Source organism: Schistocerca piceifrons, chromosome 2 (assembly GCF_021461385.2).
Source record: "Schistocerca piceifrons isolate TAMUIC-IGC-003096 chromosome 2, iqSchPice1.1, whole genome shotgun sequence".
Taxonomy (NCBI): Eukaryota; Metazoa; Arthropoda; class Insecta; order Orthoptera; family Acrididae; genus Schistocerca; species Schistocerca piceifrons.
The window spans coordinates 832,760,575-832,777,335 of record NC_060139.1 but is presented as its reverse complement, the minus strand read 5'-3'; the positions used below and the strand labels follow the sequence as shown (position 1 = coordinate 832,777,335).

Here is a 16,761-nt window from a genome sequence, read left to right as displayed (position 1 = left end):
CCTAGAAAATGATCCTCACCTTATAATCCTACCTGACGACAAAGGCTCTACCACAGTGGTTTTGAACCTCAAGGGATTACCTGGTGGAGGGACTCTGTCAGCTGTCCACCTAAAAAAACCCTGCCCCTGTGACACCATTCCAGAAATCCAACAGGATCTCCAGTCCCCTCTCAAAATCTCAGGTCCATCCCAGAATCAGTCTCTCTCTCTCTCTCATTCTCTCTCCCCCCCCCCCTCCCCCCCCCCCCACCGCCACCACCACTTGCGACTTGCCACACTCCTACCACTCTTATCTTCTACATGCTTCCGAAAGTCCATAAACTTAATCAACCAGGATGCATCATTGTGCCTCACTGCTGTGGCCTCACTGAGAAAATCTCTGTTCTTGTGGACAAACACCTTGAGCCTCTTACCTGTAACATATCCTCCTACATAAAAAACACCAATCACTTCCTCCACCAACTACTCACAGTTCCTGTTCCTTTACCCCATGGCACCCTGCTCAACACTGTTGATGCCACCACACTTTACACTTCTGCTACTGAACACTACCTTTCCCCATGCCCAACTGACTCCAGTCCTACCACCCTCCTTTCTGGTCACCATGACCAACTACATCCTCACCAATGATTACTTTTCCTTTGAAGGCATCCTCTACAAACAATCCATGGTACAGAAATGGGCACTTGTATGGCACAGTAACCTATATTTATGGGCCATCTGAGGAATCCTTCCTAACCACGTAGAATCCCAAAACACTCAACTGGTTCTGATCCAGTGATGATATCTTTGAGATCTGGACCAAGGGTGAGTACACTCAATCCACATTCCTTCAGAAACTCAACATCATCTACCCTATTCACTTCACCTGATCCTCTACAACTCAGCAACCCACCTTCTGTGATGTTGACCAGCACCTCAAGGATGGCTACATCAATATCTCCAGCCACACAAAACCATCTCCGTCCATATCAAATCTACCAACCACCAGCAATACCTCCACTTCCCACAGGTGCCAGCCATTCCATATCAAGAAGTCCTCATACAGCCTAGCCATCTGTGGTTGTCAGATCTTCACTGATGAGCAGTCCTCCTCCAAATATACCTAGGACCTCATTGAGGTCTTCACAGACCAAAATTACCAACACAAACTTGTACAGAAACAGATCTCACATGCCTTGTCTCTCCAGTCATCATCTATCCCTCCACCCCACATACCCACCATCCAGTCAAAAAATGGTTCAAAGGGTTCTGAGCAGTATGGGATTTAACATCTGAGGTCATCAGTCCCCTAGACTTAGAACCACTTAAACCTAACTAACCTAAGGACATCACACACATCCATGCCCGAGGCAGGATTCGAACCTGCGACCATTGCAGTCGCGCGGTTCCAGACTGAAGCGCCTAGAACCACTTAGCCACTTCAGCCGGCCACCTTCCAGTCACAAAAGAACACTCCACTTATAACTCAGTACCACCCAGGACTGGAGCAAATCAATCATATTCTTTGACAGGGTTTTGACAACCTCTTGGCATCCTCTCCAATGAGGAATATCCTACTCTCTGTCCTTCCCAGCCCTCCCTCACTGATTCCACCACCCACTAGACCTATGCAATATCCTTGTCCATTCCTACTCCACCCCTATACCCAACCCCCTTGCCTTTTGACTCATTTCCCGGCAATAGACCTAGATACAAGACTTGTCCCATACATACTCGCACCGCCACCTACTCCAGTCTGGTCACAAGTGTCTCCTATCCCATCAAAGGGAGGGCTACCTGTGAAAGCAGTCATGTGATCAACAAACTAAGCTACAACTACTGTGCTGCTTTCTATGTTGACATGACAACTATCAAGCTTTCTGTCTGCATGAATGGCCACTGACAAACTGTATCCAAGAGATAACTGGACCACCCAGTTGCTGAACATGCCATTCAACACAATGTGCTTCACTTAAATTACTGCTTCACAGCCAGCACCATCTAGATCTTTCCTACCATCTCCATCTTTTCTGAACTGCGCAGGTGAGAACTGTCCCTAAAATATATCCCACTTATCTGTAGTCCCCCAAACCACAACCTCTGCTAATCCCTGTCACCTATCACCTTCCATGCTGCCATTCCAGATAACACAGCCTCCTATTCCATCAACACACCCACAATCCATTTCCCCTTCTCTACTTCTCTCCTTTTCTACCCCCTCTCCAAAAAAAGAAGAAAGCCTCCCGACTGTACCTAGCTACCCTACCAGTCTCCACTACATCCCTGCACACTCCTGCAAGCAAAGCAACGCTACTCTTTTCCCTGCCCCATCTTGCTAACCCCCTCTTCCAGTTCCATGCCTCCTGCATACCTCCACCACTGGATTGCTACTGGGATATGGTCACCATGCACACGTACACAGGCTGCACAACGGGTTGGCATACTCTGGATCAGGTAGTCGAGCAGCTGCTGGGGTATAGCCTCCCATTCTTGCACAAGTGCTTTATGGAGCTCCTGAAGTGTCGTAGGGGTTTGAAAACGTGCAGCGAACATCGGCCGAGAGCATTCCAGATGTGCTCAATGGGGTTTAGGTCTGGAGAATAGGCAGGCCACTCCATTCACCTGATATCTTCTGTTTCAAGGTACTCCTCAATGATGGCAACTCGGTTGGGCCGTGTGTTATCATCAATCAGGAGGAAGGTGGGACCCACTGCACCCCTGTAAAGGCAGACGTACTTGTGCAAAATGATGTCCCGATACACCTGACCTGTTACAGTTCCTCTGTCAAAGACATGCAGGGGTGTACATGCACCAATCATCATCCCACCCCACACCATCAAACCACGACCTCCATAGAGGTCCCTTTCAAGGACATTAAGGGGTTGATATCTGGTTCCTGGTTCGCACCAGATGACTACCCGGTGAGAATCACTGTTCAGACTATACCTGGACTTGTCCGTGAACATAACTTGGGACCACTGTTCCAACGACCATGTACTGTGTTCTTGACACCAGGATTTACGGGCTCTCCTGTGACCAGGGGTCAGTGGAATGCACATTGCAGGTCTCCGGGCAAATAAACCATGTCTGTTCAGTTGTCTGTAGACTGTGTGTCTGGAGACAACTGTTCCAGTGGCTGCGGTAAGGTCCCAAGCAAGTCTACCTGCAGTACTCCATGGCTGTCTGCAGGCACTGATGGTGAGACATCGATACTCTTGTGGTGTTGTACACTGTGGACGTCCCGTACTGTAGTGCCTGGACACATTTCCTGTCTGCTGGAATCATTGCCATAATCTTGAGATCACACTTTGTGGCACACGGAGGGCCTGTGCTCCAACCTGCTGTGTTTGATCAGCCTCCAGTCGCCCTAGTATTCTACCCCTCATAATGTCACCAATATGTGTTCCTTGAGCCATTTTCAACACATAGTCACCATTAGCACATCTGAAAACATCTGCACACTTACTCACTGCACCATACTCTGACAGGCACCAACACACCTCTGCATATGTGGACTGCTGCCAGCGCCACCGTGTGATGACAGCAGGTCAAATGCACCGCACTGTCATACCCCGAGGTGATTTAAACCCGCAAACCGCTCACCTGAGTGTTGTTTCACCATGTACAGCATTATCCTTAATTTATGAGCATGATTGCATATGGTGAATAGCAATCTATCCTTTTCACAATATTGCCGGTATATACACTCAGGCGTGTCAGTGTACATCTCCAAATATCCATGTAACAAAAATAGAGTTAAAACAATAGTAGCAAATAATGACACCTTATGTGTAAAAGGACTAGGATCTTCACACGTATATGTTCTGACAGGCAACAAAAAAAGTTAGAAGTAAAGTAGAGGATATTCTGTATGTCCTTCACCCAAGCACAAATCTACTATGTGTTGGTAAAATAGTACAACAAGGTCATAAAATTTTATTTAGCAGGCAAGGTTGTCATATTTACATCACATCAAAAATTTGATTGCTAGTGTGTCATTATCAAATGGAATGTACTCCTAGACCAACCACAGAGCAGAATTTTGAAGCAGAACTCATATTGCAATGAAATAGTGCAGACTTGCTGCATAAAAGATTCTCCTGCATAAAAGATTCAGTCATTTGCATTCTGAAACTATGCATGCACTACGCAAAGGTCTAGCTAGTGAGATCTCATATAAGAGCAACTTAAATAAACTAAGAATAATTTGCACAGGGACCACATGAACAATACCTCCCTTTTCAAGATCCAGCTCTAGGGTCACAAAAATACTTGAGCTGGTACACAAAGATTTGTGTGGCCTGATGCGAACTAGGTCAATTGGAGAAGCCAAATAACAGGTGATGCAGATGAAAGTAGGCTGTAGCACAAGTAAAGGAAATGCAGGGAAATTACAGAAACGAGGAGTTGAAATGTGCTTACCATCTATTTGCAATGAAAAATACAGTGAAAAATGCATTTATAGAAGATGTTGAAAGTGGCTTCCGGCAACATCAGTACACAGCTGTGTATGTCTAAGCATATTCAGATACATCTGGCATAAAGTTTGGATATCAATGGTGGCAACTTCATAGCTGATGCTCACTTTCAGTTCCTGCATTGTGTGTGGATCAGTTTCGTAGAACTTGCTCTTCATGTGTCGCCACAGGAAAAAATCACATGTTAGATTTGAGGAATGTGGTGTCATAAATGTTTGCTGACAGTGAGACATCATGGACTCATTCCGAGGCTACCTTAGCTGTGTGACACATTGCCCCACCTCACTAGAAGAATCAGTACTGTCTTTCATATACCATCATTGATGTTATTCAAACACTATGTTCAGTAATCTACATGTTTCTGACTGTCATATTTCTGTAATTGCTGTACAACCATTGCACAGTAGGGCTTCAAATTAAGACTTTTTCAATATCTGCTGGCCTGTTGGACCAATTTATGTATGGACTTCTTTGGCGCTGAATAATTCTTTGGCGAATGTCTGCAATAACTTCTGGTGTGTGAACTGAAGGAATTCTTTGTCATTTTACATTTTGCACAGATCTACAAGTACACCAATTTTTATAGAGACTCTGTATTGCTCTCTTTGCTTTTAGCCCTCTATCTGGATTCTTGACCCTGAAAATTTCCGAGTTTCCTTAATCGAACATTTCCACAATTTCAATTCTTTCTTCTATTGATAAAGTCATTTCGCAGACTGCAAAGAGGAACCTCTAACTTCACTGACGAAATAAAATGAAATGCTGACATAAGAATGCTAACAATTGATTATTCCATAAAACTGTCCATTGTTGTAGCTGTTTACTCCACTTCAGAAGCTGAAATATTGCATTTGGGGGTGGAGGCTACTTTTAATTAGCACCCTGTACTATGTTAATTTCATTGATGACTACTCCAGGAAAGTATTTGTATATATTCACAAAAATAAAAATCAAGTGCCACAGGTGATTAGAGATTTTAAAAATCTAGTTGAAAGCCAAATTGGAAAAAGGATCTGCACTCTATGCACTGAGAGAAATCTGATAATTGTTTCCAGACAAGAAGGGGTCCAACAATAGACTACAATGCTATGTACGCCAGAACAAAATGAAGTAGATGAGCACCACATCCATACAACAGTAGGAAAAGGAAGTTGCTTGCTCTTTAAAGCAAATTTGCTAAATAAATTCAGGGCAGAAGCAGTCTTCACTGCAGTCTGTCTAAGTACCAGATTGTCAACTAAGAAACTATAAAGCAAAACTCAACAAGAAGCGAGAAACAAGAAGCTGGATGTCCAACACCTCAAAATATTTGGAACTGGAGACTTATGTTCAAATTCTGTCAGCCAACTGTCCAAAATGAGACAAAAAAATGTACTGAGTGTTTCTTGGTAGGATACTGTGAAGAATAAAAAGCATATAGGCTTTTTGAACCTAATCACCAAACAACCATAAAAATCAGGGAAATTACTTTTGACGAAGGAACTTCTAAATAGTATAAAGAAGAAGCCGAGCCACAGGAACCAAGCAAATTCACAGAACACAAACAGAATGAAACAACATGTGAACTAAAAGAAATAGAACACAAAACTAAGACTATCACATAAGGTAGTAATTTAATGAATATTAGATGCAGTGAGGAATCAAGTCCATACAAAACAACTAATGATAATGGGCAACCACATAAATGTGAGCCATTATGAAAATCAACATAAATTGCAGTGCTAAAGAAGTGGCATGACTTAATTACTTTTCAGTCTAAACAGTCAATTGACTCCAATCCTTTGCCATTGGATAAAGTAATGACGTTGGACAAAGTTGAAACTGGTTGAAGGCAATATATGAAGAGTTACAATCTCACAAACAAAACGACACATGGGAATCTGCCATTTTATTTTCAAATAACAAACCAATAATTGCAAAACTGGTTTATAAAACCAAGGAAAAATCTGATAGGTCACACTGTACATTATAAAGTACTGCTAGTAATAAAATGTCATGCTCTGAAGCAAGATCTAGAATATGCGAAACATACGCATCAGTTATAAGGTACAGCTCATTAAGGTACTTATTTGATATGGCTGCTAAAGATGACCTTCACATTGGTCACATATTTGTTGTCATAGCCATCTTACAAGACAACTTACACGAAGAGATTTATCTGAACGCTCCACAAATAGATCCAGTTATGAAGACAGTACAATATACTGGTATTAAAAGACTACAGGAGGCAGTGTATGGGTTGAAGAAAGGTGACTGCTGCTGGAACTTGAAATTAGACAGTACACTGTTGAATCTAAACTACAGCAGCTGACCCTTGTGTTTATTACAAAACTCAGGATTCAGAGATTTTAATAGTTGCTGTGTATGCCGATGATATGCTAATTTTCACTAACAATACATGAGAGAGACGTTTTAAAAAAAAGTTAAGAGAATAATTCAAGCTGAAAGATCTTAGTGAAGCTGATAACTGTATAGGCATCTGGATTTGTAGGAACAGTGAATAAGGTTGTTTGTGGGTACAGCAGATACACTATGTGATACAAAATTCTCAGCAGATTCAATATGAAAATGTGTAATCTGACATCTATGTCACTGGACAATGACCAGGTGCACACTCATGATACAAGTTCAAAAACAGAACAAGAGCAAGAAGCTATGAAGACCGTACCCTATCATGAAGCAACAGAAAATTTGATGCATACTTAATTACAAACAAGTGTCGAGTGGACAGTTTTATGGAATAATCAGTTTTTACGATTCTTCTATCAGCATTTCAGTTTATTTCATCAGTGAAGTTAGAGGTTCCTCTTTGTGGTCTGCAAAATGACTTTCTTGATAGAAGAAGGAATTGAAATTGTGGAACTGGATCCCTAATTGTCACTGTTGATGCCACCTCCCTATACACCAACATCCCTCATACCCATAGTCTTACTGCTATTGAACACTACCTTTTCCAACATCCTTCAGACTCCAAACCCACTACCTCATTTCTCACACACCTCACTAACTTTATCCTAACCCACAACTACTTCACATTTGAAGGGAAGGTGTATAGACAAATCTGCAGCACACCCATGGATACCCTCCTAAACCAACATTTTTATGGGCCATCTAGAGAACACCTTCCTAGCCTCCCAAAACGCCAAACCCCTAGTCTGGTTCAGGCTCACTGATGATATCTTCATGATCTGGACTCATGGTCAAGACACCCTATCTTCTTCCCTTCACAACCTCAACACCTTCTCTGTCATCTACTTCACTTGGTCCTCCTCAACCCAGTGTACCATCTTCCTAGATGTTGACCTCCTCCTCTCTGATGGCTCCTTCTGCACCTGTGTCCAAATGAAACCCATCGACCACCGACCACCAACAGTACCTGCATTTTGACAGCTCTCATCCCTTTCACACCAAAAAATCCCTTCTATACAGTCTAGCCACCTGGGGACAGCACATCTGCAGTGACAAAAACTCCCTTGCTTAGTACACTGAGGGTCTCACAAAGACCTTCATAGACAGGCACTATCTCCCAGACCTAGTCCACAAACAGATCTCTTGTGCCATTTCCCTTAACACCCCCAATGCTTCCACCACCCCCAAGAAACAGCCACAAAGGAGTGTCTCCTTCATTACCCAGTGCCACCTCAGATTGGAACAACTGAATCACATCCTTTTTCAGGGCTTTGATTACCTTTCATCATGCTGTGAAATGAGGGACGTCCTAGCCAAGATACTTCCCACCCCTCCTAAAGTGATGTTCCATCCCCAATGCAGCTTCCACAACATCCTAGTCCATGCCCAAGTCCCTCCCAATCCCAAAACCTTGCCACAAGGACCATATCCCTGTGAAAGTCACAGGTGCAAACCCTGCCCAATCCAATCACCCAACCCCCTTAACCTGGCCTACCCCACCATGGGCTGGGCCACTTGTGAAAGCAGCCATGTCATTTATCAGCTCGGCTGCAATCATTGTACAGCTCTTTATATTGGTATAACTACCAACCAGCCATCCACCAGAATGGACAGCCATCGCCAAACTGTGGCCAAGAGCAGAGTAGACCACCCTGTGGCACAACATGCACCTGAACATAACACACTTGATACCAATGGCTGCTTCACTGTCTGAGGTATCTGGATCCTTCCCTCCACCACCAGCTCTTCTGACCCATAATTATCCGGGCCTCAGCCTATGGTAACATCTGCCTCCACCCCCTCCACCCAAAAGTTTCCACCTCCTCTGTCCTATCATCTCCTCCCCATTCTCATCTTGCACCCTGTTCATTAGCAGCCCTTCATCAACACATCTGCCTGGCTATCCTCTCCTGTTTTGCTCCTTTTTTCCCCACCTCCCTGCCCCACAACCTCTTGATGCTGCACCTGTTAGTAGTCTAGTCCCTGCACACTCCACCAGACAGGTTTGTCTCTCTCCCCATGCATACACTATTATCCCTTCCTCTTCCCTGCCCTCTCCAGGTTGTTTCTTGCATCCCACATGATAGTTGCACTCTGGTTCAACATGCTGGAGTTGGTAGTCATGAATGCGTGAGGTATGCTTGCTTGCTTGTGTGTGTGTGTGTGTGTGTGTGTGTGTGTGTGTGTGTGTGTGTGTGTGTGTGTTTTTGAAAGTTCTCGGAATCACTACGAGAGGTCAGCGCTAGCTAGAGTTGTTCACATGATATTCATTGGACTGTTGCGTGTAAACACGTGCCATGTCAGTGCTCTTGGAAGAGAGCTGTGGTAGTGATGTGGCTATGTTGTTGTTCTCATGAAGTGATTTGAGATGATGGAAAAAAAAATCAAGATTCGAGCAGTGATTAAGTACTTCGTAAAGAAAGGTATGAAAGCAAAGAACATTCATGCCGATTTCCAGAATACACTGGGGGACTCTGTTCCTTCATATCCAGCTATTGCCAAGTGGACAGATGAATTTAAATTTGGTTGGAAGAGATTAGCCGATGATCTGTGCAGAAGTCGGCCAAGATGTGTCTCTACTCCAGAAATCACTGCAAAAGTGCACAAAATGGTCATGAAAGTGAGTGAAATTGCTCACGCTTGCCAGATGTCATCTCAAAGGGTACATCACATTTTAACTGAAGAATTAGAAATGAAAAAATTATCTGCAACAAAGGTGCCGCAACTCTTGATGCTGGATCAATAACGCATGAGAATGGGCATATCAGAACAATGGTTGGCCCATTTTAAGAGAAACAAACAAGATTTTTTGCACCGGTTTGTGAAAACAGATGAAACTTGGGTGCACTACTATACCTCAGAGACAAAACAACAGTCAAATCAGTGGAAACATGCTGATTCTCTGCCACCAAAGAAAGCAAAGACAATTCCTTCGGCAGGAAAGGTCATCACATCATTGTTCTGGGATGTGAAGGGGATTCTGTTTATAGATTATCTCCCCACTGGGCAAACAATTACTGGAAAATACTATGCTAGCCTTCTGGACAAATTGCAACAAAAGATACATGAAAAAAGGTCAGGTTTCGCAAGGAAGAAAGTCATCTTCCATCAAGACAATGTGTGCCTGCACACGTGCTGTCGTCATGGCAAAATTACATGAACTAAGATGTGAATTTTTGTCACACCCACCTTATTCACCTAATATGGCTCCGTCAGACTTCCATCTCTTCCCAAAATAGAAAATTTTTCTTGGTGGATGAAGATTCACTTCAAACGAAGAACTGATAGCCAGAGTTGACAACTATTTTGCAGGCTGGGGGAAACTCATTTTCGAGATGGGATCAAGGAACTAGTACATCACCGGACCAAGTGCATTAATCTACAAGGAGACTGCATTGAAAAATAAAAGAAGTTTGTGATGTACGTACTTTTTTCTATTTCGTTCTGAGAACTTTTCAAACCACCCTCATAGCAATTTGTCTTTTCCTACATTGTTAATTAAGAACAAGGCTACACCTAGCTTAATTGATAGAAATTGTCAGCTGTTTCTGCAATAATACACATATAAAATACTGCCAGGCAGTCAAAAGTTTTCTAAAGCAGGGGACTGCCACATAATAGGTTACTGTGATGCACGTTAGGCTGGTGATGCCAAAGACAGAAAGCTGACATCTGGATATCTGTTTTAATCTCAAGGAGCAGTGATTTTCCGGCAGAGAAAGAGCCAGCCAGCAGTAGCATTATCTACAAATGTGGGGTGGGGGTGGAATGAAGACCCTCATCTCAATACGTCAGAAGGCTCTGAGTCTTCAAAGTTTAGACAGGGAAGTATTACCAAATTCCAAGAAGGATCCTGTCAAACTATAAAGTTACAACAAGGCAGCAATGATTTGTCTCAGAATAGTGGCTACATGGGGTAAACTAAACATATAAACACAAGACATGACTCTGAGAAAAAACAAAGTCTGCCATGTCACTGTCGAGCATATACATTCAGGCCAAACACTGGCAGACATGATGACAAAACTTTTAGCAAAGCCTTACCATCATCTGCTGCTACAAGATTTTGCACTGAAAATATAGGTTTTTTAATTCTTTGTTCGTGATCTTCTCAGGCATGATTCTATTGAGCGTACACAAATTTAGAACATATGCCTTGCTTCTTAAGTGTATTTAGTGTTGTTATGGTGTAAGACAGGGTTGTAGCCTCTCCCCGATGTTGTTCAATCTGTATATCGAGCAAGCAGTAAAGGAAACAAATGAAAAATTTGGGGTAGGTATTAAAATTCATGGAGAAGAAGTAAAAACTTTGAGGTTCGCCGATGACATTGTAATTCTGTCAGAGACAGCAAAGGACTTGGAAGAGCAGTTGAATGGAATGGACAGTGTCTTGAAAGGAGGATATAAGATGAACATCAACAAAAGCAAAACAATGATAATGGAATGTAGTCTAATTAAGTCGGGTGATGCTGAGGGAATTAGATTAGGAAATGAGGCACTTAAAGTAGTAAAGGAGTTTTGCTATTTGGGGAGCAAAATAACTGATGATGGTCGAAGTAGAGAGGATATAAAATGTAGGCTGACAATGGCAAGGAAAGCGTTTCTGAAGAAGAGAAATTTGTTAACATCCAGTATTGATTTAAGTGTCAGGAAGTCATTTCTGAAAGTATTCGTATGGAGTGTAGCCATGTATGGAAGTGAAACATGGACGATAAATAGTTTGGACAAGAAGAGAATAGAAGCTTTCGAAATGTGGTGCTACAGAAGAATGCTGAAGATTAGATGGGTAGATCACATAACTAATGAGGAAGTATTGAATAGGATTGGGGAGAAGAGAAGTTTGTGGCACAACTTGATCAGAAGAAGGGATCGGTTGGTAGGACATGTTCTGAGGCATCAAGGGATCACCAATTTAGTATTGGACGGCAGCGTGGAGGGTAAAAATCGTAGAGGGAGACCAAGAGATGAATACACTAAGCAGATTCAGAAGGATGTAGGTGCTGGGAGATGAAGAGGCTTGCACAGGATAGAGTAGCATGGAGAGCTGCATCAAACCAGTCTCAGGACTGAAGACCACAACAACAACATGGTGTACCTAGGGATGATCTGTTTCTTTACTCCATGTAATATATTGTGTTACCACATTTACCTTTTTAATGTTTGTGAAACAATGTATTTATTCCCATTAGATACTGCCTCTACTAACTGATATAAATATAGAGACTACAAGAGTAATTCAAGTATCTGACAGCCTTCACAGAAAAAACCAGAAATACTAGTATTAGCTTGCTTTTCTCCTGTTAGATACGTAATAAATCTGGCATCACATTACTAAAGTATTTGTGCTCAGAAACTGTTACATGTAAGAGAGTGAAAAATGTCAAATTACAGTACCTCTAGAATCCTTGTAATTATCTGCCGGTGGTCTAGGTCTTCATTGGCAGATGCAGTTTCCGGGTAACAGATCATGTGCAACAATCTTTGAGCCTGCAAGACACAAAAACAATTATGAATCTTCCACAAAATTTTTCTTTATGTGGTGAAACATTATTATTGCGCACTTTTTTCGTGCTGTGGTGATGTACCTAACAATATGAATGAATGCTTGCATATATTAACATAACTTAGCCATGAACTTAACCCTCAGATTTTTAATTACTTTTTAAAGCTCATTGCATCTTCACAACCCACAGAATATATTTCTATCTTGATTACAAAATGTTCACGTCAATGCTTCCTAAATGTATGTTTCTACTTCATGCTACTTTTTTTGGAAGTGCATTTAATACTATACAACTGTCCTTGGTGTCTCCTTATTCTATTCTTTGGTTCCTAGTTAATTTCGCATAAAGCATATGTATATATTTATAATCAATACCCAATACATAAATAAGCATTTGGTATGACCTACAAGGGTTGTTTCAAAAATAAGGTTCCACATTTTTTTTTAGACACAAGGAATTTTTTATTCGAAAAAACGATTACACCATTGGAAATGTTGATCTTTAAGCTATTTTTCCACATAGTCCCCATTTTTTTTCTATGCATTTTTTCTGTCCAGTAATCCACTTTTGCATTCCCACCTCAAAGAAGTCTGCCACCAACCCGTTGAGAAACTTGGAAACTTCTTCTTGCAACTCCTCATCTGTCTGGAATCGTAGACCGCCTAGGTGCTCCTTCAATTTTGGAAAGAGATGGAAATCGCTTGGTGCCAAATCAGGGCTATAAGGGAGGCGGTCAATGACATCCCAGCCAAATTTGTCGATTAACTCCTTCATTTGTATGACACATGTGGATGGGCATTGTTGTGGTGCAGCCTTACACCTTTGCTGAATTTTCCCCTATGATGATTTTGGATTGCCCGTTTGAGCTTTCTCAAGGTCTCGCAATAACCTGTTGAGTTTATGGTGGTCCCTCTAGGCATAAAATCAATGAGCAGTACACAATGCCAGTCCAAAAACACCGATGACATGTTTTTTCCTGCTGACAGCTGCTGCTTAAACTTCTTTGCTGATGGCGATCCGGTGTGTTTCCCTACTTTGCTGGTGGCGATTTGGTGTGTTTCCATTGGTGCGATTGTTGTTTTGTTTCCGGAGTAACGTAATGGCACCACGATTCATCCCCCATAACAATGGAATCAAGGAAATCTTCCTTATTCTTGTCACATTCTCCAGAACTTCCAAGCACAGTCGACGTGCTGCTGTTTGTGAACTTCTGAAAGCATGTGTGGCACCCAGCGTGTGCACACCTTGTGGTAGTCTACCTTTTCATTCAATATCCTGTCAACTGAAGCTTCAGAAGCCTCAGGAATTTGAGCAGCCAGTTGCTGGATGGTGATTTGCTGATCTTCGAGAAGGATTTGCTCAACTTTTGTCACAACTTCGTCGGAGATCGAAGACCACCCTCTTTGTTGTTCGTCGTAGACGCCCGTACAGCTGTTGGCAACCTCCCTACACCATTTGCACACATGTTGAATGCTTACACATGTTTCCCCATACACTTCACCCAATTGCTGATGAATTTCTACAGGTGGTAACTTTCTTGCATGCAAAAATCGGATGACTGCACGAATTTCACACCTGGCAGTGACGGCGATGACGGGCTTCATCGCTTATGGCTGTCAGGCTGGTACTGATCGTTGCAGAGTCACGCTGTTTGTTGGAATTGGTGGTGGGGGATCCGGCAAACATGGTGGTGTTGCCAGATTTTGCACTGCACCATGCACGGTAAGTGTACAAAGTTGGAAACCTTACTTTTGAAACAACCCTCGTATTTACTGTATATTCAGTTCTACCTGTGGAAGAATGTAGCCTGTTCCTGACTGACAGATTTCACATGGACTGCTGATGTACTTTTTGCTTTCTCTCCTTATCTCCCACTCTGGCAATGACATCCTACTACATTAACTCCAGCCAAAATATATTCTTCATGTGCTGACTGTCAACTATAAGTTAATTTGCAATGAGTCTATACATAAAATAAAATACCGAAACATTCATAGCAAATACAATCTACAGGTTGTATGTGTCAGAGACAATATAGTAAATCATACAGGCAAAATGGAGAAAAAATTTTTCTCAGGGAGAATAAAGCATACTTACTTCGGACATATATTCTTTTATACATAATGGAAACATAAAATCACTGCCAGCACTAAAATATAAAGTTTTAAAATTTTTTTTTGATGATGATGATGGGCCCTTAACCCTTGCAATACCAATATATTTTCAGTTATGTGTATTACCAAGGTTACTTTATTCCCAACATAAAAAATTTGTTGATTGAAGCCTCGAAATATCAAAGGGGCTAAGTGCCATTGTGGTCAACAATATATATTACCACATAGCTAGGTGCGATGTACCAATGCACACTACATATCAATTAAGTCAAGTGCCATGAGCCTTGTACGCTGTCGCACCGGCAAGGATGAAAGGCTTGTGTGCATAGTTCACAGGTCTTTGTAGTTTTGAACAGGGCATGTACCACTGTGCTGGCTGTTATATTTAGTGAGCTATAGAAATAGACCTGTCGGTAGTAAGCTTACTTGCGTTGATAACCAGCTTGTCAGGGACCACATTTAGTCCATTCCAAGAGATATCAGTCATAACATCACATCAAAAACAGAAAGAGTATGCCTTAGATCTGATTTACACATCAGTTGATGGTATGCAGCTTTCAAGAAAATACATCCAAGCTCTCTTTTGTCCTTTAAATGTTACTACACTGTACGAATGAAGGATTTTCTGAATCTGTCTTTTAAGAAACCTAGAATGGACACATGGAAGCTATGTGATTGTTTCCAGTGCCAAATTAGACTTCGAACCACAATGAGTCTGGAAGCTAAAAGAATCCTGGAATTCATCTATGCAAAACTGAATGAGCAAAGAAATGGTGAGAGAAAATATGGCTGCTTCGAAACAACCAGGTAGTGATGTATACTCTATCTATATTGACTTGGAACAGATAGTATACATGCCTATTCCAATGCTCTGTGAAATGTTTTCTGGAAGGCAGATTTCTTGATTCAACTTCTGTGTTAATATAAGTGATATCAGGCACTCATACATGTATGTATGGGATGAGCCTATTGATGGAGGAGGAAGCAATATGAAATAGCCTCTTGCCTTTTAACTGTGGTGAAAATGGGAGTCACCACAAAGAGACAACTGGCTATTTGGAGTGATAACTGCACAGATCAGAACAAGAATATAATGCTAGTATTTATTCTGGTGTACATTGTGTCTCTTGACCTGTTTGAATCTGCTGCACACAAATTCCTTACCATGGTCCACAATTTGCTCTCATGTGATCATGATTGTGGTATTACAGAGAAGCACAACAGAGTCACAAAGGTATACATACCTGGTGACTTACAAGATGTCATGACATCTGCAGAACTTTTCAAGCCTTTTTGTCTTTTGACACGAGTTATAACTATCAGTACTCTAAGACACATTCTGTGGTGTTTGTATACTTTCACTGGATAATTTTGATATTGCTCAGCTTCAAAGGAATGTGGGATTTTTTAAACTAATCTTTTGTACCCTGGATACTGGATGATGGTTAATAACTGAATCTGGTAGATGACTAATGGGACAAATAAACAGCTGATGGTCAAAATGCATTTTAGAAAACATATTGGTTTTGTTGTGATTATATGGATATCTTAATAGTTGCACACTTATCGGACCTCAAACATAATAGGATTTTGGATAATTTTGGCTAGTACAGGTAGTTTTCCACCATGGATTGTGGAGTCGTTATGATCAGTTAGAAGGAGCACTGGAGAACCAGTCAAAAAATGGCATTTCCTTCCCCTTAGAGATGCTACCGATATCTTCATATGCCACTTGGCCTAAAGAATGCACCAGCCATATTTCAGCACATGTAACATGGAGCTTTGCAAGTTATAAAACTGAGGCTATGTATTGTATACTTGAATGACATAACTGTTTTGCAAAGGATATTGAAGAACATGTGCTGTGGCTATGGGAAGTGTCCCTTCACAATTTTTAACTCCACACTTACCAGCAATACTAAAATTATGATTCCTTGATGTCTCTGAATGTGTCCAATCAAATGAAACCCCCCCCCCCCCCCTCTTTTATCAAGTTGTGCCACAAATTACTTTTTTTGCACAGTTCTATACAGTACCTTCTCATTAGTAATACAATCTACTCACTCAATCCTCAGCAGTTTTCTTTAGCACCACATTTCAAAAGCTTATATTCTCTTCTTGTCAAATTGCTTACCAAATAACATTATTTGTGGTAAATAATTTATGACTAAAGAACACCACTCACCAAATAGTAGAGGTGTTGAATTGTCAACATGTAAAAAATAATAATAAATAAATAAATAAATAAAAAACCTAGATATCTTTCAGGAAAAT

The 16,761-nt window shown here is 41.5% G+C and overlaps 1 protein-coding gene across 1 annotated transcript in view; it reads right to left on the bottom strand.

The window, feature by feature from the left end:
• Positions 1-16,761, bottom strand: part of LOC124774951 (mediator of RNA polymerase II transcription subunit 12) — a 365,571-nt gene that overhangs the window by 146,138 nt on the left and 202,672 nt on the right. The window contains exon 28 of the mRNA XM_047249660.1: positions 12,264-12,356. Within this exon, the coding sequence (XP_047105616.1) occupies positions 12,264-12,356 (93 nt within the window). The remainder of the gene's footprint in view (positions 1-12,263; positions 12,357-16,761) is intronic.